At 37.8% G+C, this 22,285-nt stretch overlaps 1 protein-coding gene across 3 annotated transcripts in view; it reads left to right on the top strand.

Moving 5' to 3' along the window:
- ZFPM2 (zinc finger protein, FOG family member 2) overlaps positions 1-21,716 on the top strand; it is a 305,737-nt gene extending 284,021 nt beyond the window's left edge. For all 3 annotated transcript variants that reach the window (XM_042808948.1, XM_042808947.1, XM_042808949.1), the window contains 3 exons: positions 10,679-10,885; positions 14,978-15,202; positions 18,267-21,716. In XM_042808948.1, coding sequence (XP_042664882.1) covers positions 10,679-10,885; positions 14,978-15,202; positions 18,267-20,758 — 2,924 coding nt within the window. In that variant the 3' untranslated portion in view covers positions 20,759-21,716. The remainder of the gene's footprint in view (positions 1-10,678; positions 10,886-14,977; positions 15,203-18,266) is intronic.
- The last annotated feature ends 569 nt before the right edge of the window (positions 21,717-22,285 follow it).

Below are 22,285 nucleotides of genomic sequence, written 5' to 3'. Positions count from 1 at the left end.
GGTGACAAAATAATTTTTTCCATACAGGAATTCAATGGCACACATTTTGTTTCATATTCACTTTCATGTCAGACACCATTTTGACAGTCTGCCTCTCTGCTGCCATCTGTTGCGCAGTAACAGCACATACTGCAATGTTGCAGGAAGGTTCAACCTCTACTGCTGTACCATCAACATCCACTTGTGATGTTGTGGGCCAGCATCATTAAATAAGAGGTATTACTTTCAGAGCAGCTATCATATATTTATTGCAACAAGCTAAACAACAAAACTCATTTTTATAACACAGCTGGAGGGAATCTCTGGGTTTTTTTAATAGTCTTTTTTTTTTTTAATATAAGATGTATTTTAAATGGTAGAAACTAAGGGGGCTAGATTCTTATATGAGTTTTACATTCTGGAATACATTTATCATGAAGATAGTAATGCTTTCATGCTTTTTCTTACTTGTTTGCTTAAGTAAGAGGTCCGCTGATTTGTCACACAGTCATGTTTCCAGTGCAGCCAGTGTAAAATGCTCTAATGGCTTAAGTAGAAGGAAGATTTTTTTTTTAAATCAGTGCTTTGCTTCCATAGTTGTTGGAACTGAGGTAAATCAGTTCCTGAACCTCAATGCAGGAGCCAATTGCTAATGAGATAGCCAGCAACAATAGCACTTCTTTTCTCACGGTTACAGCATACACAATAGATGTTCAATTTTCTGTTTGTTTTCAAAGACAGCTTTTGTTTCTGTATCACTCATAGTCTGGAGTTTCTTCTGGAATGGGACCCTTGTACTGAAACAGTAACAGGTCTCATAGCTGATATTTATTTTTCACTTTGTTTTTCCATTCCATCTGTCCTTCTGTTTAATGTGTTTATTTCCCTTACAAATGCAACCTATCAATCCAGCTCCCTCTGCATAATCCTTTCTCCCACTCAGGTAGCTGTGCCATTCATTCTTCATTTGCCCAGGAGCAAGAAATGAGCCCTGTAGTCGCAGGTGCAAGACACAGAAAATCCATGGATAAGATGTAGCATACTCTGTTTTCTCTGTACGAAAGAGGCGCCATTAAAGCCTGTCTATTGTCCCATTTAATCAGCTCGGTTTTTCATGCACTCTGCTCTCACAAAATAACTCCGAAAAGACAATCCACAGGCGTGATTGGGTTTGTAAGGCTACAAAAAGGTCACCTTACAGCTGTGCTGTTCAGGAAGCAGGGACCGTCGGAATGTACGCCTCCAAAGCACAGCTTCACTTTGGTCAAGTTGTTTCAGCAATCAGGTTTTTTTCTCTCTCTCAAACCTGGTGCATCCACAAAAGCTGCAAGGGCAGCGGGTGCCACCTGAGAGTGTCTCCTGGGAAGCTCTTTGCAGAGCGCCCATTCACCAACCCTGTAAAAAGCAAAAGGTGAGATGAGCTTCCTGCCACCATAAGTCCTGGCGCCTCTGCTGCAGTGATGTGTGCAGCACTACCAACAAGGGTTTATTGGGTTAGGTTTTTTTCAAACTGTTTGTCATTTCCTTTCTTAAGGATAAGTTGTGAAATAACTCTCAAATGAGATCCCAATTAAAATGGAAAAAAAAAAAAAAAAGAAGTATAGTACAAAATTCAAAGCACAGGGTTTTGAAAAAGAAAAAATTTAAAAAGACCGAAATTGCTAAACTAGTGAAAGAACTTCAACTTCCTTGTTTGAGTTTATGCTGATTAAAGAAGTATAACGGGTTTAGCATTTGTGGCAGGCTATTTAATTTCAACCTCTGAGCAGCATACTTAACTTCTTGTGATGTGGGAGGATATTACCGTTTTCAGTTTCATTCCGTAAGTATTGCCAGTTGTGCCAAACATTTAATAGTTTTACACCGTGGACTGTCGTCCACCAGGAACTGATATCACCTAAGACTTTTTAGAGCCATCTAATAGAAAGATATGTATTCACTCTGATTAGCCCAGGATTTGAACGAAGGTCCCGGAAGAGATATATAAGCCTCTTAAATGCATAGAACTTCTAAGGATATGGGTTTAACTGTCTCCCCCTGTGGTAAATAAGCTGTGACAGCTCTATCAGGGGGGAAAATGGCAAATAAAATTACCACATTATTTTCCTGTGAATATTTTCAGAAGACTAATCTATTTTGCTTCTTTACCTAACAGAACTCTGTTGAGTGTTATGCCTGGACATTTAATTGGAGGAAACAAACAGAAATCCTCAAACTAACAAAAACAAACTGGGCAACAGTGGAAAAATAAGAGGTCACATCTCAGTTTTTGTTATACTCCCTGCTCTCCAGGAGCAGTGTACTTCATTTGAGAATCAAGCTTTTGGCAGCGTTAATTACAGAGCTACTGGAATACAGATTGGGGTGGTAGTCATAGACACACTGCAACAAGGGAAAATCTACCACTTACTGACACACGGTTGGCAGTTCATTCCAATAGGACTGACAAGTTCCTTTAATATTTTCCTTTTTATCTTTACCAGCTATCTGATGGATTTAACCATAACATATATATATATGTTTGTATATACACACATATATATGTAAATCACGGGCAGGTTTAATTATAAAGTTGTCTGTTTGGATAAAAAACACTGAACCTGAATCAGCGTATGACTGAGCTGAAGCCAGCCTCCATGCAAGCAGACTCAGGTGCAAGAGTAGGAGTTATATTCTTAGGGAGTATTTTCCTTCCCTATTTCTGGTCAGACATTTTCTATCTCAAATTGCAGGGATTTTAGAGCTGCCTTCAATTTGGCAAGTGCCTTTAAGCAGAGTATTCTTCTGTTCTGAGAAATATCATTCCTGGAGTTCTTTTATTTTGCAGTTCGTTCACTGAGTGAAAAATGAAGTAGGCTCCCTATTCCATGTAGAAATAAAAAATAGCAAAAATGGCACCTACTCTTGTTTGTCAACTGTACTGGTTTAATTTTATAGATTTTACATTTTTTGCAGTCACTGCACTGCTGGCTTATAATATGCAGTAGGTTGTTAAAATTAAAGGTCAAGCTTCTTTTGGCATTCTTTTTGATTAGTAAGCAAAGAAAAATGGTAAAAGATGTTGGCAAATCTCTCATTAATCTCAATACAGAACTAAAACTACATTTTTAAGAGTTTGAGAATTCTGAATTTTCAGGGATGATTTTTGAGACACTTTGTAGAGACATGTTTGGAAGCCTGGCATTAAAATACATGAATGGCAAAAATGCTGGGCAAAGTATATATTTTGTGTACGCCAGTGAAAAATGTGAAGAATTATTTAGCAACTAGAAAGACTGCTCACAAAATGCTTTTGATTTATTGCTGTATATACTGCAGATCCATATCACTTATTCTTACATTATTTTATTCAAAAACTTGTATGAACCATGAGTTGGCATGTTGTAGAATCCTGAAAAGGCATTAATCAACCTAAGTAAACAAGTGCATAGATCTATCTAACAACTATGAAGTAGTTAATAAATTTTTAGCAATTTTATTTTAGAAAAAAAAGGTCTAAAAGAGTAGTGCTTAATTATCTGGACTCCTCTGTGCTGGGCTCTCTTTTGATTGTATTAATGAAGCAGCTGGCCCATTGTTTCTCTTTAATTCCTCTATTGTTTTAAGAATATGTCACAGCTCTTTATTCTTTTATCAGGTGCTGTGCAGGAGGATCCACACAATACCTCATATTCCTACTGTATTTGCCAATGCACAAAGAAACCTCCAAAGCATTTTTCAAAGAAGGGGCACACATAATTTATAAGTTCTTTTCCTTGTACCTCTCTACTGTCAAAAATTTCAACAGTATTGGATTTGAATTCATTCTAATTTTTTGTTAAACAATGTGTCTACATATAGATATATGTACTTTGTTCATGTCAAAAATGAGATCTGCCCAATAAGTTGCGCTGCACTGAAATGGCATTCATTATGCTGAGTAGTCCGAACCCCATGAGTGAGAAGCAAGTGGAACCCAAATATGAAGATTCCATCCTATTGTGGAGTGCTCATTCTCCTTAAATGCTTAACCTGTGCAACAAAGGAGAAAAGACAGTAAATTAACTCTAACGCCCATTAGCATTACTAAAATGCATCCTTTTTAAAAATTGGAATATTTCATTGGGAAAGTTTAATTCAGTTGACGATGCCTGGAAGTCACTAAAAGGAACACAGTCTGTTGTTTAAATAAATTCTGATGGTCTTTTGACCCCGCTTGCAAAAAGATGTGTAGACAGGAAATGGGTTGTTATGTTGTAGCAGCAACACAATCAAATCTATTAAGCACAAATTTTACTATGCCAAAGCAGTACTTTTGAATTAACTGACACTGCAGATTGGCTTTAATAGATGCTGCCATATATTTCCTAAACCTGTATGAAAGATGTATGCTATTTCTGGGTCAAAAATCTGAACTCAAATGGTTCAGCAAGGAAAACTGGCTGAGAATGGAAAACTGGAAATGCATTTAGATATAGGTTTAGATCATCTTTGTTCTTTTTAATCTGTGGAAAAATAACAGCACTTCGTTCCACAAAATAGCTGTGCTCAATGAAAACATTGCTTTTACAACTTTTTAGCAATTGCTTTTTGCTAAGTCACCTTTCCTAAAAGCAGGGGTGTGAATCAGGAGAGTTTATGGTTGTGTTCATTTTGAAGCTGTTTCCTTCTTGTAGAATTAATATGGCAGTCCACCCTTAAATCTTTTTTTTTTAGGCAATAATCCGTACACAGTTAGCCTGTAAGGTCTGCAAAAAGTATGTTAAAAAATGAAACCTGCTGTCAGAAGGCTCACTGTGCTGAGTTCTGTGTTTCACTGGAGGTGTTGTAGAGTTCCGAGGATCAAAAAAGGATGGAGGTCCATTGCTTGAGTTTATCTTCAGAGCAAATTACTGATTGCAAATAAGTATGTATAAGAACAAAAGAAGTATATATTGTTTAACAAAAATCCCCAGAGTACAAGTAAAAATGAAGGCCTGTTTTAAGAAAGCAAATTCCTATTGTACTGTAGACATTTGTCCAACATAAAATAAAGTTTTGTATTAGCATGCATATCTATCACCACGGTACTCCTCATTCTGTATACAGAAGATAGAGTATTACTGCATCGAAATATGATTTAATTGGTTCAATTTATGATATATTTTTTATACTGTGTGTGGTTCCGTATCTTGATGAGCCCAGATGTAGTTGCGCTTGTGGTTTACAGCATCCCATTTCTTGCATTTTATTATTTTTACAAAGCAAATGTCTATCAATCATAGAGATAAATTAGAAAAAATTGTGCAAACATGACACATTGCCAAGATTTTTCCAGCATGCTATATAATTATTAACCTGATTTTTGCCATTGAAAGAAGCCATGAATTACAGATAGCATGGATGAAGTTAAATGCTTTTATATTAGATCTATTTTACTTATACAGTATTCTATAGGTATGACCATACAATATAATTGAAGCTTTGTCAGCTCTGTAGCCTAGCAACAGATAATACTGTTAGGTTACTGAATTGCTCCTGGTTGACAAGTAGGGAGTATTTTTGTGTTTATCATGTTTGCTAATGATGGGATCCTTTCCAAAAGGCTTGTCTTAATCTTAATTAGAGTTTATCAGCAGAGGTCTGCATGACATTGTGCAGACACTGATTTCATAAATAATAAAAAGTGCAAGTGAAAAATTTGGCAGGAGAAGAAGATATTTAAGACCACTGATTCTTGTAAGAGCAGCATGAATTTCCAAAATGTAATCAAGTTTGAACTGTGACTCTATTCTTTATTATCAAAACTTGCAGTACACTCCACTGCAGTTTTGACAGCAATTATGAGTATGATTTATAAGCTTCCTGTTAGGAACCAGATCTGTTTGCACAAGAATCTTGATCATAAACATTACAAAGAACAGTAAGTCCACAGTTTTTTAGGGACATCAGGACCTTGCGTTTTCTTTTGCATAGAAAGATTTTTTTTTTTTTTAATTTAAGGTTGTGTGTTTTTGTTTTTGTTTTATTTTTTTCCAAGCAGCAAAAATGTTTGCTGTGAAAGATGCAGATGGAGAATCCTGAAATAACCTCTCCATTTTGTGGAAACTCTGAAGGTATCAGATAGCTGCTTCAGTGCCTGATGTCATTTGATAAAGAACTTATGCCAATGCAATTGGAATGTAATTTTTTGCTCTAGCTTGCACAATATGATTTTTTTTTTTCCAAACTTTCTGTGATTAAGTGAGCATTTCTCATTCCTTTCAATGTGAGCTAGAAAAGGACTTGAAATAAATACATAAACAGTGTTTACAGACATTTTTATTCTTTTCTTCTGGCTTACATGCCTGTATTACATAATAGGTAAATTTCCTTAACTGATTTAACTACAGATGTAAAACAATATGTTGAAGACTTAAGAAGCTTTTATTTTCAGTTCCACAGGCAGAACTAGACTTGTATAGAATAGCTTTCCATTGCCACAAAGCCTTCTGATTTTTCAAAACCTTCCCTTCTGCAATAAGAGTGAAACTTCTTAACCCACAGTGTAAAACAAGTAAGACCCTGTGCAACATAGATAGATGACAGGTGTCCCCACTAAGGACAAGAAAGGGGCTGCAAAAATTTTGAGCAATCATCTTTCTATCTTCTTCTCCATTTCCATCTATATTTAGCAAAGGCTATTTATAGACATCCTTATTATCCTTTTAAAATCCCTGATTAACAGTGCTCTTTGTTTTATCAAAAGATGATGTGCTCTTGAGATAGTACTGCATAAATGCTGGTTATGTTTTAGATTCGAAAAATGTTGGTGGGAAGCAAAAATCTCTTTTCCTGTTTTGTAACCTGCACCAGTAAGGAAGCTCTGATCCCTAAAAAGAGTCTCTAGACAGCATAATTCATATGATAATTATAAATGGAACTTCCTATTATATTTAGAAGCCTGTGTGAAGTTCTCTGCATTCCAATTTTCTGACTATACCATTTAAGTCCCAGAATTTCCTTCCAATCTGCATGCATATGGTGTGTATGAGGGCAACATATTTGCATTAGGGGGATTGAAGTCATATGTGTGCCTTTCAAAACCCCCCCTTTCAAAGCCTTACCCCTGCTACCAGAAGGGAATAGAGAAATGGATAGAGGGTCTGTTCTGCATCCTGTTGCCATGGATGAATCATAGAATCATAGAATGGTTTGGGCTGGAAGGGACCTTTAAGATCACCTAGTTCCAACCCCCCTGCTATAGGATGGAAGATCTCTGTGTAGACCAGGTTGCTCAAAGCCCCATCCAGCCAGGCCTTGAATGCTTCCAGGGAGGGGGCATTCACCACCTTGCTGGGCAACCTGTTCTAGTGTCTCATCACCCTCACAGTAAAGAATTTCTTCCTAATGTCTAGTCTAAATCTACCATCTTCAATTTAAAGACATTTCCCCTTATCCTGTTGCTACATGCCCTTAGAAAAAGGCCCTCCACTGCTTTCCTGTAGGCTCTCTTCAGGTACTGGAAGGCCGTTATAACGTATCCTCTTCTCCCCGCTAAAGAGCCCCAGCACTCTCTACCTGTCCTTGTAGGGGAGTATACTCCAGCCCTCTGATTATCTTTGTGGCTCTCCTCCAGACCTGCTTCAGCAAGTCAATCTCCTTCTTGTTTTGGGGGCTCCAGAATTGGATGCAGTGCTCCAGGTGGGGTCTCACAAGAGCAGAGTAGAGGGGCAGAATCACCTCCCTTGACCTGCTGGTCACACTTCTCTTGGTGCAACCCTGGATACATTGGCCTTCTGGGATGCAGGCACACATTGCTGGCTCACTTCGAATCTGTCGTCAGCTGACACTCCCAAATCCTTCTCTTCAGGGCTGCTCTCAAGCCATTCTCCACCCATCTTGTATCTGTGATTGGAATTGCCCCAAACCAGGTGCAGGATCTTATACTTGTCCTTGTTGAACTTCATGAGGTTGGCATGGGCCCACCTCTCAAGCCTGTCCACGTCCCTCTGGATAGTATATGTTTCCTCTAGCATGTCAACTGCACCACTCAGTTTAGTGTCATCTGCCAACTTGCTGAGGATGCACTGGATTTCACAGTCCATGTCACCTACAGAGATGTTAAATAACACCAGTCCCAATACTGATCACTGGGGAACGCCATTCATCACTGACTCCACTTGGACATTGAGCCGCTGCCCACACTTCTCTGAGCATGACCGTCTAGCCAATTCCTTATCCAGCAAGTGGTCCATCCATCAAATCCATTCTTCTCCAATTTTGCAACCAAGATGTCATGCAAAACAGTGTCACAGAAGTGATACACTTCATTTTGAACAGCTGCAAGCATACATCATTTGGGGGATCCTCTTACATCTAACTTAACAATATATTATGTATTGTTGAAAGCATAGTCATATGTCACAATCACTTAAATGCCCCATTTTCTGTAGAGAGAAAATCTTGAGAATCACTATGAAATACTTAGATCTGAATTACACTGAGCCAGAGGTTTATATTCAGTACAGGAGTGTATTAAATTTCCATAGCTCTGTTTCCTTTAATAAGCTAAGCTAGAGATTGCTGTGCTCCTGAAACTGTTGCCCATTCTGTGCAGCTGTATGTGCTGTAGGTATATCAACCCTGGTTCTGAGTGAAGAAGGCAGCAGGGCCCTCTGCCTGCCTCAGCTGTCCATTTTTTCTGCTGCTGGACGTGAGTCAACACCCCGAGGAGCTCCAGTGCTAGGAGACTGAGTCAGCCTCTTAGTCTGATCCAGACTGATTACAGCTGGAGACCCAATAATCAACTACACTGTTGTGTTTGGTTTTTTTCCTCCCCCAAGGGTACGACATGTCGAGATGTTTGCTTGGATAGAGTCTCAGTTGGTTCTTCTGCATTGGCTCATTTTTATTTTACTAAGGAATCCAGGGAATAATACATTGTAGAAAAAGCTTTTATTCTCTGTTAAAATAAACTGAAACATTTTCATTATTTCATCCTCCCTATATAACTAAAAGTGCATATTAGTAATGGAAATCCTCTTTCCTCTTAGAAAATAAATTCTGGTGTTTACAGTGGGAGAGCCCAGTTTTGTGTTCTGAAATTGCAGTGTGCATCATGTCCTTTATTTACGAGTCTAGTTAAGTATGCCGTAGGAATTGAACCTGGTTCTCTCTTGAACAGGTTTTATACCAGTTTCACTCCAGAGGCTTCTACTTCAGATTTACTCCTCCCTTGTATGAGACAATGAGTCAGACTGCACTCTTCAGATGTTTGAATTCCAATTTGGTCATTAGAATTCTGCATCTGTAGACATTTATCTTCACACTTCATCTTTATATTCTCTTAGAGGAAATTACTCGGATTTGCACCATTTAATGCTGTAATTTTTGGATGGTAGTGTACAGGATGCTTTGGTCCCATAACAGTAAATTTTGTATAGACTTTGGAACCATCTCCAACTGCTGTATTACCAAAGGGTGAATACAAAGACATTTTTCTGCTTTGAAACTTTTACACCACTTTGAGCTCTGGAAGCTTAGCTTTACTTTTCCACTGAAACACACTGTCACTGATGGTGTTTTGTTTGCTCATCTTTGAAAGCTAATAGACTGGTTTAATTAATTGTCCAAGATTTCTCTAAAACAATGTCCTAATTCTTCCATTTAGCTGTGGCATATCATACGCTGTTGTTATCTCCTCTACCAGATTTTTGCAACAAGTTGTTTTAAAACTATAATCTCTTTGAGGGGAAAAAAATGAAGTGCAGCTGAAAAGGCAGTTATGCCGAAAGATAAACACAGCAATATTACTTATCAAAACGAGTACAGTTTTTGCTTGCCTAATGAATACAACATATAGCTTTTTCTATATATACAAAACCTGAGGAAAAAAAAAGCTTTATAACATATAAAGTATGCAACATTATTTCAGGCATAACTGTATTGGATATGTATCTAGGCCTGAGAGTGTAGATAACACAATATAAGTGCTTTGCCTGTCTAAACATGTTAAATAAATGAGCATTCACTATCGCATTCAAATACATTAGTAGATGTACTCGCATAGTTAATTTTCCTTTTAATGCACTACACGTGACATTTGCAGCACAGAACTGTGGTGTATCTTACTGTCTGATGAAAGTTCTTCCACCTCCCTCCCCTTTTAAACAAACCTTTATTTGAATAAGCCTTTATGAAACAGATCTTTGGCATATCTTCTTTTCAGGAAGTTCAGTCAGTGTAAGCAAAGATAAAGCAGTCATGTTACGAAGAGTATTACATAAGGGAAGATTTTTTTAGTGAAAGATGGTAGCAAGAATAAGGGAAGGGAAGAACACCCTTAAGAGGAAATCTGATGACTTTCTTGCAGCTGTTTAATTGGTTTTATTGTGCTGTGATTTGATATTCAAAGCAAAACAAACTGAGAGTGATGACAAAATATACAGGATATTTGATGAAAAATAATGTGCCATGTAAGCAGAACAGTGCCATATAAAATATTTTCACCTTGATTTTTATAATGCTGAAATACCTAATCATGCTGCAAATCATTAGGAAAAATATCCCCAAATTGTATTCTTATACATTGAAAAATCTCAAAGGAAGATGGTAAGTTTGTTTGCCTGTTTCTATTGAACAAATCTTCAAAATTAAAAACAAAATAAAATAAAATAAACGTAAAGATATGGCAGTGATGTTTTATGTCCTGCAATCTGATACCATCAATTAAATCTTTCTTCTTTTATGTTTCCTGTAGGAGGGCAGCTCTGGTGTACCACAACCAAGGCCATCTCAGAGGGTGAAGAGCTGATTGCCTTTGTTGTGGATTTTGACTCAAGGCTGCAAGCTGCTAGTCAGATGACTCTTACAGAAGGGATGTATCCTGCCCGCCTGCTTGACTCAATACAATTGCTCCCCCAACAAGCTGCAATGGCATCTATTTTGCCTACGGCTATTGTGAACAGTAAGTGTTGAATGCTATTTCTGGCTTTGTTTAAAAAGAGCAATATTTTAAAGAATATAAGAAGAACTAATACAGCAACAGTGAATTGAAGACCATAGAAACCACACAACTTCAGACACACAGCTCAAAGCCTATGTTGGATCCTGCGTCATCTCAGATGCACTCACAGACACAAGAGGAGAAAGAAAAGTTCTTTGGCAGATGAGGTCACCCAGCATTCTGACTTGCCCTCGTGCGACAGTCCTGTGATCTGTTCCCAGAGGTGACAGAATGAGAAACTGTTTAAAAAGCAGATAAGATAGGCCTGGTAACTCTCAAAATCCAGCCTTTGCTTCTCTAGTCAGCTTGGTGCTTACTGTTGCAGCATAATTCACAATATTCAATGGATTGGAATAAGTCTTTTCAGTTTCAAAATCCAACAGCCGTCATTACTTACAGCATCCCTGATTTATTGTGGTATCTTTGTTCAGTGTTGTTACCCAAGAATGTTTTTAGTCCTCTGCACGTCAGTTGACCCTATCATGGACATAGTATAATATGTAATTAAGTGCTGTCCTTGCTGAGGAGATACATTAGCACACAGTGAGTTCCTGAGCTGGCACAGTTCAGCTTGGATGTTCTGCTTGTTAAATTTCATTTCTTTAACTTCTCCTTGTTACTGCTTTTTACTTTTCTGCAGCCCTGGTATCTCCTCCTCCTCACCAAGAACTTTTCAAAAATTTAGTGTTAGCAGAATCCCCAGCAATAGTCATTCAGACCTATTGCACATAGCTTTCAGTAATTTTTTTGTAAGTCTGTCCATGTAGACCTTGTACTATAACACTTCCCCATGCTTTTTGTGCTTTGCAAGTACTGTGATTAGAGACAGTGAACTACTGAACACAGTATTTCAAATGTGAGTGAACCTGAGTCCCACGGACACATGATTTGCCACTCAGGTTCACACTGAACAATACTGTCTTGAGTAGTCACACCTTCTTCAAAATTTTCAGACAGGACTAAACAAAATATCTGTGGTGACACCTTTCGAGTTGGCAACAATTTCAATCACTTTAGCCAGGGGTGTTCATTTTTACTCTAGGAATGGGGCTGTTGTTAGATAATATCTCTATTCACAGAACAATTAACATGGTACAGGATCTTTCCAAAAGGCGGTGTTGGGAGCCCCTTAGATGGACCAACAAATTACCATTGTTTATAGCCAACAGCTGCACAGAAACCACCAGGGAAGGAGTTACCTAGTGTAGAGGGCAAGTACTCATTTACATTGTTGGAAATGAGGATATGATTTTGTGCAAATTCTCTCAAGGCTCACTCAGGCTTTGGCAAAGGCATTCGCATTCTACAGCACTGAATTGCTACAAGCACCTTTGTTGCCCTTACTGCCTTCTATAGAGCCCTGGAAAGCAGCACTGATGATTGCTGCCTCTGCTGCTGAGAGGAATTTGTGTATGTTTATTGTGGATCAGCTCTTGGGCTCAGCAGTAACTCGTGGTAACCTCAGTAGGATTAACAACTAGAGTTCTGAAGGAAGTAAATATCACTGTCCAGAACTTTCTGCCTCTTCCTCTGACCAGGTTGTGTTTCCACATTTCCATGTTGAGGTGATGAAATTCAGCTTCTTCAATAAGTCTCAAGTCAGGCATAAGTTCAACAATATCCTGAATACACATCTAGTTCTGCAGTGAGGCATCTTAGAGATTCTGTTTTCAGATCTCTAAACAAAAAATCAATTTCCATAAAAAAGAGTGGATGTTGTGGAATTCTATTGTTTGTGTTCTTTTCTTTTTAAATGTTTCTTAACATTTCCTGTGTAAAAATCAGAATATCACCTTGGCTTATTCAGCTTGAACTTGAATGTTTTGTCTTCTGAACTGATCTAATGAAATATTTTGAAAGTATCTCTTGAAACAAATTGAAATATTTTGCTTTGGAAGAATTTAAACATTAACTCAAAGTGACCTTCTATTTTTCATTGCTTTCAGGATGTAATAGTTTTAGATCCTTTTCCTATACAGTATTCTCTCTGGAATTCCACTCACAGGAAATAAAGATAGTTGCAGACAAATTCTTTAAGATAATCAGAAAGTTCAATTCTGTGATAGAATCAAATTAATTCAAAGTGAACATTCTTCCAGTAATAAGAATTTGCTAATTTGGAGTTCTAATGTGGACTTTCTGTTCTAAGGAAGCCTCAGTGATTCAACTTTTTTGAACTATTTGAGGCCAAAAACAAATGGTGGAATGTCAGCCTTCCAATAAGATGGATGTTTCAAATGCTGTATCAGTAATGTTTTAATAGTTGTATCTTAAATACTAACAGCACCATTAAATGTTTGTGTCTTAAAGTCACAGTTATTCAGTGGCAAAGGGAAAAATAGAAACTGGTAGTGGTGAAAAATTTTACAAAAATTCATGAGAAGAAAAATAGGCAAGCATTAAGAGTTGTAATGATAGAAGCAAACTGGGCAACATAATTTTTGGCTGCTTTTATGGACAAATAAAGGACTCATCCATTTCATTGGTTGGTGTCTTCAAGTTTGCCCAAAGGAACTGGAACAAAGCAGCTACCCTATACACATCAATACTTGAAATTAAACATGATAGTGAACTACATCATTGGCTACATATGTTTTAATAGATCAAGGCCAAAACTTTCAAAGGTGGAAGTGTCAAGCAAATTAGGAATTTTCAGAGCAGCCAACTGTTCTTCAAGGCTAAATCAAAATCATAAGTAGCTTTTTGTGTGAGAGGTTAAGTGAGGGTTTTGATGTTGACCAAAATGGCTCTATTTTGATGTTGACTACAGTTGCCCGTTCTCTGATCCAGTGGTCATCAGGCACAGTCTGGCTACACTCATACTTTTATCCTCTCCTAGTCCCAAAAACAGGAGAGATGCATCCAGAACTGCTGCGGGGAGTGATGCATGGCCTATGGTAACTCCCAAACTGTATCCAGGAATGGGGAAAATGCTAACGACTTAAGCCAAAAGTGTGCTATGAACCATCCTCATGTTTTAACAGTATAAAAAAGAAGCACCAGTGCTTCAGTCTGGACCTTAACACTCTTTACTTTATTAGTATAGATGTACCCTAACAGGCTAGGATTTCTCCCTTGTTCTTACTGATAGGAAAACTGGTTCAGCTTTTGTAAAGATGAAATAGGTCTTTTATCCTTCACAGACAAATACACAAAATGTTCTATGTAGGTATCCTTCTGACAGGATATTAACAACTATATGTCTGTCAGTTTTGTGTAAATACACAGCATTCTTTGTTACTCTTCATGTGAGTAAAGTATGTAGCCTCCAGTGCATGATCAAGTTATCTACTCCCTCTGCTGCTGGGAAGCACTCTGTGCAACCTCTCTATTGTATCTATCTCAGAGAGGATGCTGACACTTCAGGATAAAGACAATGAGAAACTGCATTATTCTTAGCAAATAACTCTTTTGAATTGCAAAAAGTGGAACAGTTACAATTTACCAACAATAAGAGGACAAAATACATTGGGAATTTCAACTTCTAGCTTTAATAACAAGAAGCCAGAAAATAAACCTTCTGCTTAGTATAACACTACATTAAATGCTGCGGGACCTAAAAGAAACAATCTAGTCTGGCCTCCAGGATATCAAAGCAACAGGACTTTACAGCAGTAACTGAACAAAGGTTGTAAAAGCACTCATTCTTTAGAATGATCTCCAATTAGCACTCAAAAATTGCTATGCTGACTTATACAGGCGCACACAAAAAAGCATGATTGACAGATATTACATGTTGAGTGATGAAGTGTAGGAAATACAGCTTATTTTTGAATTGTTACTGTATATTCACATTATACAACTTCAGTTTTAAATAATTGCATGTCCAAAGCCTCTAGCTTAATTAATATTAATTATATTTATATTTTACAAGAAACAACTGTCTTCTATGTCCAGCAAGTGACATTTTAATAAACCTGTGGATCTGCTTTAAGTATTTTATTAAATAAGCATGTCTTTAGTGGGGAAGCAATGGGAATTAATCCTGCTGTGTTAATTGGTTGGCACTGCGTGCACCATGACTAACCTGCACCTGGTTATATTTGCTTGCAGAGGACATATTCCCTTGCAAATCCTGTGGCATTTGGTATCGAAGCGAGCGGAATCTGCAGGCCCACCTTATGTACTACTGCAGTGGGAGGCAAAGAGAGGGGCCTCAGCTGTCAGAGGAGAGTGAAGATAGTGCTCAACAGATATCCAGTGTCTGCCCCTTTCCACAGTGCACCAAAAGTTTTTCTAACGCAAGAGCTCTGGAAATGCACCTAAATTCTCACAGTGGTAAGTGCCATATTTTGCTGTATCACCTCCTAGATTAACCTATTTGTAGAATTATTCCCTATAAGTCTGCAGTTGAACAGTGTGTCTCCACCTATATTCTGCAGCAAACACTTCTCTCAGGTGGAATTTCTTTTTTTTACTTTGTTCCTCTTTTAAATGTTGTCTGTTTCTTAATGTGTATATGCACACACAGATAGCATTTCTTTACTAGCAAAGCTAAGTTCAGGTATGCAAATACAGTTAGACTGCTAATGCTTGGTTTCTGAAAGAACTGATCAATTACTTCAGGATTTCTTTCACCAGATGTGGATCTCCTAGATCTCAATCTTTACCTACCCTTTTTCGAATCTCAGTGGAGAGAGGCATATCACCTTCCTTCTGAAATGAGATCTTGGGGTCCTATAGAAGACTTCTGATTTCAAGGAAAAAGGCTTTATGGAGTAGGATTAGCAACTCTTTGTATGCTTTTCTCAGAGCATTTATTTCATAAAAACTTCTTTTCTTCTTTTTCATAAAAATATTTCTTTTCCTCCTTACAAATGCAAAATGGGGATATTATTTTCTTTCTCCATGTTGCTGAAATGATAATACTAGATTAATGAAAAGTAAGACTACAAAATTCTTGAGATTAAAAATCTGGAACTCAGCAGGAATCTTATCTCCCTCCCTGAAGGTCGTTTGAGTGTGCTGCTTGAATTTGTTTTGAATTAGGTCTGGGACTGCAGGCTTTGAATCTGCAGAGCATTTTGCTCTGGAGTTTCCATTTGCACACAAAATCTGCAAATAAGAAAGACTTCAATGTCAGGATTGGGTATCTTGTTTTTCTTGTGTGCAGAGGTGTGTCTGGACAAAAAAAAAGGGCCCAAGAGGGCATAGCGATCCTCCTGTTAAATATGTGAAATACAACTGATGGTAATGTATGCTTTATTCACAGAAGAAAGCCTGGTTCAGCTTCAGTGATAGAAATCACGGAGAAGTGGAAGTCTGCTGCACGGACTTAGAAAGATGAAAAATGTTCCTCTGATACTTGGGGGAATTACAAATCTGGAAGGCATCATCAGTTGGGGCTTTTTGGCTTTTTTTCTCTAGAGATGTCATGGAGTTTTCTTTTCAAATTACAATTTCGTTATTTGAAAGGAAATTCATAGCGGTGTTAGAAGATATTTTTCAGTTTACAAAAGTTAGACTAATTACCATACCACCTTACCACCTCAATTCTGTCCCAGTGTATGTACATTAGTATTTAACTTGAAAATTTAGCACAAGAAACACAAAATCACATCTTCAGCATTGCTAATCAGTGGGTCATCTCATGGAAGTCAGAGTCCCAGATCATGTTTTGGCTTTTGCTTCAGTGCCTTGGAGGAGTTTGGTATCTCTAAAAGTAGGACTAGAAGAGTGAAAAACTTCCTAATATAGACAACACAAATAATAACCGTTCTTTTAGAGGTCAGATCTTCTTGTTCTTGTAGATTTTAACTTTGAATATCAGGCTATTGCTTTTTTCTGTCTCTCTTGCCTAGCAAATATTTCAGTGCTCAGTGCGCAGTGGAACAATTTCAACAAGAGTGAGTGTATGTAGACCAGAGTGTCTTACAGCCTAATAGTTTTTGTCGTGAACAAGTTAATTTCTCCTCATACATAGAGGAATTCTGAACACTTAGCCACTGTGTGAAACAATTACTTCAGGTCTTCGGATTTGATGACATAGGTATAGGGATAGTTCGCAGCAATAACTGATGATGAGTGATCATGTCTTCTTGCAATCCTGAGTTAAGCATCTGTGTTCTTTGAAAAACATTGGCCTGAGATATGAAATTCCAGTAAAAAGTTTTAGGTATTTATTAGATCAGATACTATAACTCAGTTCTTCCCTTCCTTTTTAGTCACAAACTAGTCAGTTCAATCAGTCTTTATTTTGGATTCCCTCAATATTTAATTCTTTTTTACAGTTTATTGCAAATTATACTGCTGCTTCTGCAGAAGAAATGAGGCATTTCTCTTTGAAATATCCTGTAACATAATGATGGGTTTGCTTCAGCTTCTGTAACTGGTCCCACTGAAATGAAAGGTCTGTAGAGATACTTTGCTATGACTGCATTATGTAGTGTGGAAGCTTATGAAGCACTATCTTACTGCAGTGGAGGAGCTAAAGCTTCTTAGATCCTCCTGGTGAAAAAACATTTGACAGGAAACAACCACTAATTAAAGTTCTGTGTATCTCCTCTGCTCAGTCAAGTCCTAGGAGCCCAAGATTATTTCAAATTCTGAGTGTATCTCACAGATGTGAGAATCACTGATGCTAGTAGAGAACTGAAGCACTCCAGGTCCGACAGAATGACTTCACACAGATTGAGCTGCAACGTTCTTACAGTTTTATATCATTCCACAGCCAAAAACATAGTTTATCTTAACTAAGACATGTGCTTGTGTGTGTACACAGAACAAATATCCATGTTTCATTTTGATTTCATTTGTTCTTTCTGATGAAGATAGCTCTGTATCCTGTTCCCACACCATACCCAATTTGTGCAAACAAAAAGTTGAGCATCAGTGATACTGAAAGTGCTACTTCTACTGTCTGATTTTCAGGCATTCCAAGTTTGAGGACTGTACCTCAACAAATGATATATAATAACCTCAGTTTTCCTGACCTTGATGTTTTCTGTGCATTCAGAATATTCAATGACTGTATATGGGGAATATTGTCTTCTCAGTTAGAACTGTGATTTTGAAGACCTTTTCATTTACAATAAATCTGACCTATTTGTATCATTTCCCCTGTTCTTTCTTTTCCTTCATCTCTGCTAATTGCACACAGATACTAAGGCTCTCCACAGCAGAGCTGAAGTCTCCTCCGAGAATCTCCTCCATCAGTCTGAGGAAAGAAATTCTGAACTAATTCAAGTATTTTCAGACTGACTAATAAATATGCAAGATGCCTATTAGAAGACAATTAGTTGTTATCACCATGTTTGTACTTTCTGTGCAAGTGATTTTCCTGTATACTTCCTGAAGGGGAAAATGGTCATTTTAACTTATATTTCATTTGTCATTTCTATAGGAGTGAAAATGGAAGAATTTCTCCCTCCCGGTGCTAGTCTGAAATGCACAGTTTGTACTTATACTGCAGACTCAGTGATTAATTTTCATCAGCACCTGTTCTCACATCTTACTCAAGCTGCCTTTAGATGCAGTCACTGCCACTTTGGTTTCCAAACTCAGAGGGAGCTACTGCAGCACCAAGAGTTACATGTCTCTGGCAACAAAATTCAGAGAGAAAGTGACATTGAACACTCTCCAAGTGGAAATGAAGAAGGTTTACAGCCAGCAACAGACCTGTTAAGCAGAAACGATGTTCCCCAGGGCCAAAAGACCATGCAGACTAAAGATGCAAGTTCTGATACAGAACTTGATAAATGTGAAAAAAAGGGTCCACTTTTTCTTCCAAACCAGAGGCCAGAAACACAACCTGCAACAAATAAGCAGAGTTTTTCATACACTAAAATAAAATCTGAACCATCTAGTCCAAGACTTGCCTCATCGCCAGTTCAGCCTAATATTGGTCCTTCTTTCCCAATGGGACCTTTTCTTTCTCAATTTGCTTTTCCCCAGGACATCACTGTGGTTCCTCAGGCTTCAGAGATATTAGCCAAAATGTCTGAACTGGTCCACCGACGGCTGAGGCATGGAAGCAGCAATTATCCTCCAGTAATTTACAGTCCTCTGATGCCAAAAGGGGCTACGTGTTTTGAGTGTAACATAACGTTCAATAATTTGGACAACTACTTGGTACACAAAAAGCATTACTGCAGTAGTCGATGGCAGCAGATGGCAAAGTCACCAGATTTTTCCAGCGTTCCAGAGAAAATGCCAGAAGCTGTAAGTCCCAGTAATGGTCAGAGCTCTATAAGCATCCTGAATACAGCACCTCACGCATCGGATCCAGAGAATCAGCTTCTGCAGACATCGTGCTTAAACTCTTCAAATGTTTTAGATTTGATTGGACCAAACAATAAAGGTCATGACAAAGACTTCACAGCACAAGCTAAGAAGCTATCGACTGCAAGCAATGGCGATGAGAAGATAAATGGTAAACCTTCAGATGTGAAAAATCCCAACAATCCTTTAGTAGAAGGGGAAAGTGATCCTAATAAGACTACATGCGAAGCATGTAATATTACTTTCAGCAGACACGAAACGTACATGGTCCACAAGCAGTATTACTGTGCCACTCGCCACGATCCCCCACTGAAGAGGTCTGCTTCTAACAAAGTGCCTGCCATGCAGAGAACAATGCGTACACGGAAGCGGAGGAAGATGTATGAGATGTGTCTACCAGAGCAAGAGCAAAGGCCACCACTAGTTCAACAGAGATTTCTAGAAGTGACTAATCTTGGCAATCCTTGTACATCTACTCAAGAGTCAACAGAGAGCCTTGGAGAATGTTACCATCCACGATGCGATATATTTCCAGGAATAGTGTCGAAGCATCTGGAAACATCACTGTCTATTAACAAGTGTGTTCCAGTTTCAAAGGGGGATACCCCCCACTCTACTGTATCTTGCTTGGAGATGGATGTGCCAATAGATCTCAGTAAAAAATGCTTACCCCAGTCAGAGAGGACGTCCACCTCTCCCAAAAGGCTGCTGGACTACCATGAGTGCACAGTATGCAAGATAAGTTTTAACAAGGTAGAGAACTACCTGGCTCACAAGCAGAATTTTTGCCCTGTCACTGCCCATCAGCGTAATGACCTGGGACAGCTTGACAGTAAGGTGTTTCAAAACCCGGAAAGTGAACGAAACAGCCCAGATGTCAGTTATGAAAGAAGCATAATCAAATGCGAGAAAAATGGAAACTCAAAACAGCCCTCTCCTAATGGAAACTTATTTTCCACACACTTAGCAACACTTCAAGGACTAAAAGTCTTTAGTGAAGCAGCCCAGCTTATTGCTACAAAAGAAGAAAACAAACATTTGTTTCTTCCACAATGCCTTTACCCTGGAGCAATAAAGAAAGCTAAAGGAGCAGATCAGCTTTCTCCATATTATGGAATAAAGCCGAGCGATTATATTTCTGGTTCTCTCATCATACATAATACTGATTTAGATCAAAGCACAAATACAGAAAGTGAATCTCCTAAAGGTCAGGCTCCTTCTAATGGCTGTGCTGTGCAGAAGAAAGAGTCTCTTCCACTGTTGCCAAAAAACAGAGGCATGGTAATAGTTAATGGGGGACTGAAACAGGAGGAAAGACCTGCAGCAAACCCACAACAGGAGAACATTTCCCAGAATCCCTCTCACGAAGATGGGCACAAGTCTCCTTCTTGGATCTCTGAGAATCCCTTAACTGCAAATGAAAATGTCTCTCCAGCAGTTCCTACAGCAGAAGAACAGTTATCTAGTATAGCTAAAGGAGTGAATGGGTCTAGCCAGGCCCCAAGCAGTGGAAAGTATTGCCGACTGTGTGACATCCAGTTCAACAATCTTTCAAACTTTATAACTCATAAGAAGTTTTATTGCTCGTCACATGCAGCAGAACATGTCAAATGAAACAACTGGTCACCTCTGGTACCTGTGTTTAGCATATTGTTCCATACAGTCTAAAGAAAGCTGTTTGAATTACATCTGGACAATCAGGAGATTTCACTATTGCTGAGTTGAAGACTTAAAGGTGTAATTTCATTACAGTCCATTAGTAAAGTGTATTATTGGTGCCATTTTCAAAAATATTTATTTATTTTACCAGCAGTATTCATAGCTGTAGTTATGTTATTTTTTATTTAAAAACTTTATATTAAAGTCATTTGTAATGTTATTGTATAGTTATCGTGTAGCACATATGGTTTGCACTGTATAGTAGATTTTAAAGAAAATAGTCACAAACAATACAGAAAAGCATTTTAGAAATAGCTTCAAAAGCACTTGTGTATCCTGATTTTTTTTCTTATATGCTGTTGCAGATATATATGTATATGCTAAAATATAACTTGCAAAGAAGTTTCAACTATGCTGTAAAGTTCGCCTTAAAATTTCGATTTTTTGAACAATTGGGCTCAGTTTGCACTTTATATTTTAGCAGATACAGTACCTTAGTCATTAGGCTTTGCATTTGTATGTAGCAGTATGTTTCTGTCCACTTTCTTAATCTGAAACGTACGTTAAATGAAGATGGCAATTCTTTTCTTGTATAGTACTTGTATTTTCTTTCGCTGATGCATCTCTGTCTCAATTTTTAAACCTTTGCTGTTAAATGCAATACTTTATAAAGAATGAACAAAATTACTGGAAGCAGTATTGTAAGTAATGAGGTCATATCAATCAGTTTTATCTTTTGAGAGGCACAGTCTAAAACAAAACCCTAAACTCAATGCTGCAATTATGAATCTAATTCATATATAAGATATATTTAAATATAAGAGTAGCAATACTGCAACTGGTGATCACAAAGATAATGTTCTACTTCTGATAGAAATAATTTCTCAACAAATGTTGTTACTATGCATGTATATGGATGGAATAAAATTCCAGATCATTGGAGATGTTTGGCGGTAATTTATTTAAATTTGTTGTTTTTTTGTTTTATTTGGTTGTTTGGTTGTTTGGCTGTTTCGTTTTTGTTTTTTTTTTTTTTTTAAGGAGGATTCAGAGCTCACAAACTGCAAATAATCTCTTAGGAAGAGATTAACATTGTTCCATTTTCAATGGAAGTAAAGTGTTCAAAGAGAAAATGAGTACAAAGGATGCTTTCACTTTGAGTGAGTCCTTGTTAACAGGTCACTAACACAACTAAATCTAAGGCAACCTAGTGAACTAAAATTTAAAATGGGAAGGTCTGAAATCAAGAAGGCCATTCCTTTTATAGGAAATAAGGACAGCGTATTTCCTCAGCACTTGTTCTATATGTCAAAAATGGTGAAACTACCTGTTTCACAATAACTGTGGTACAATCCTTTATGGCTTTGGTAGTCATTAAGGAAAAGAATGAATAACATTTACTTACACTGAACAGCAGTTTTCTCCACTACTTCACTACATACATTACTATCCAATAATCTAAAGTCTGAACAAATTCACAAT

The sequence above is a fragment of the Centrocercus urophasianus genome, unplaced genomic scaffold (assembly GCF_019232065.1).
Source record: "Centrocercus urophasianus isolate 14NV4802_14NV808 unplaced genomic scaffold, USGS_Curo_1.0 seq_11, whole genome shotgun sequence".
Lineage (NCBI taxonomy): Eukaryota > Metazoa > Chordata > Aves > Galliformes > Phasianidae > Centrocercus > Centrocercus urophasianus.
The sequence above is the reverse complement of the archived record's forward strand: the minus strand, read 5'-3'. Positions and strand labels throughout refer to the sequence as shown.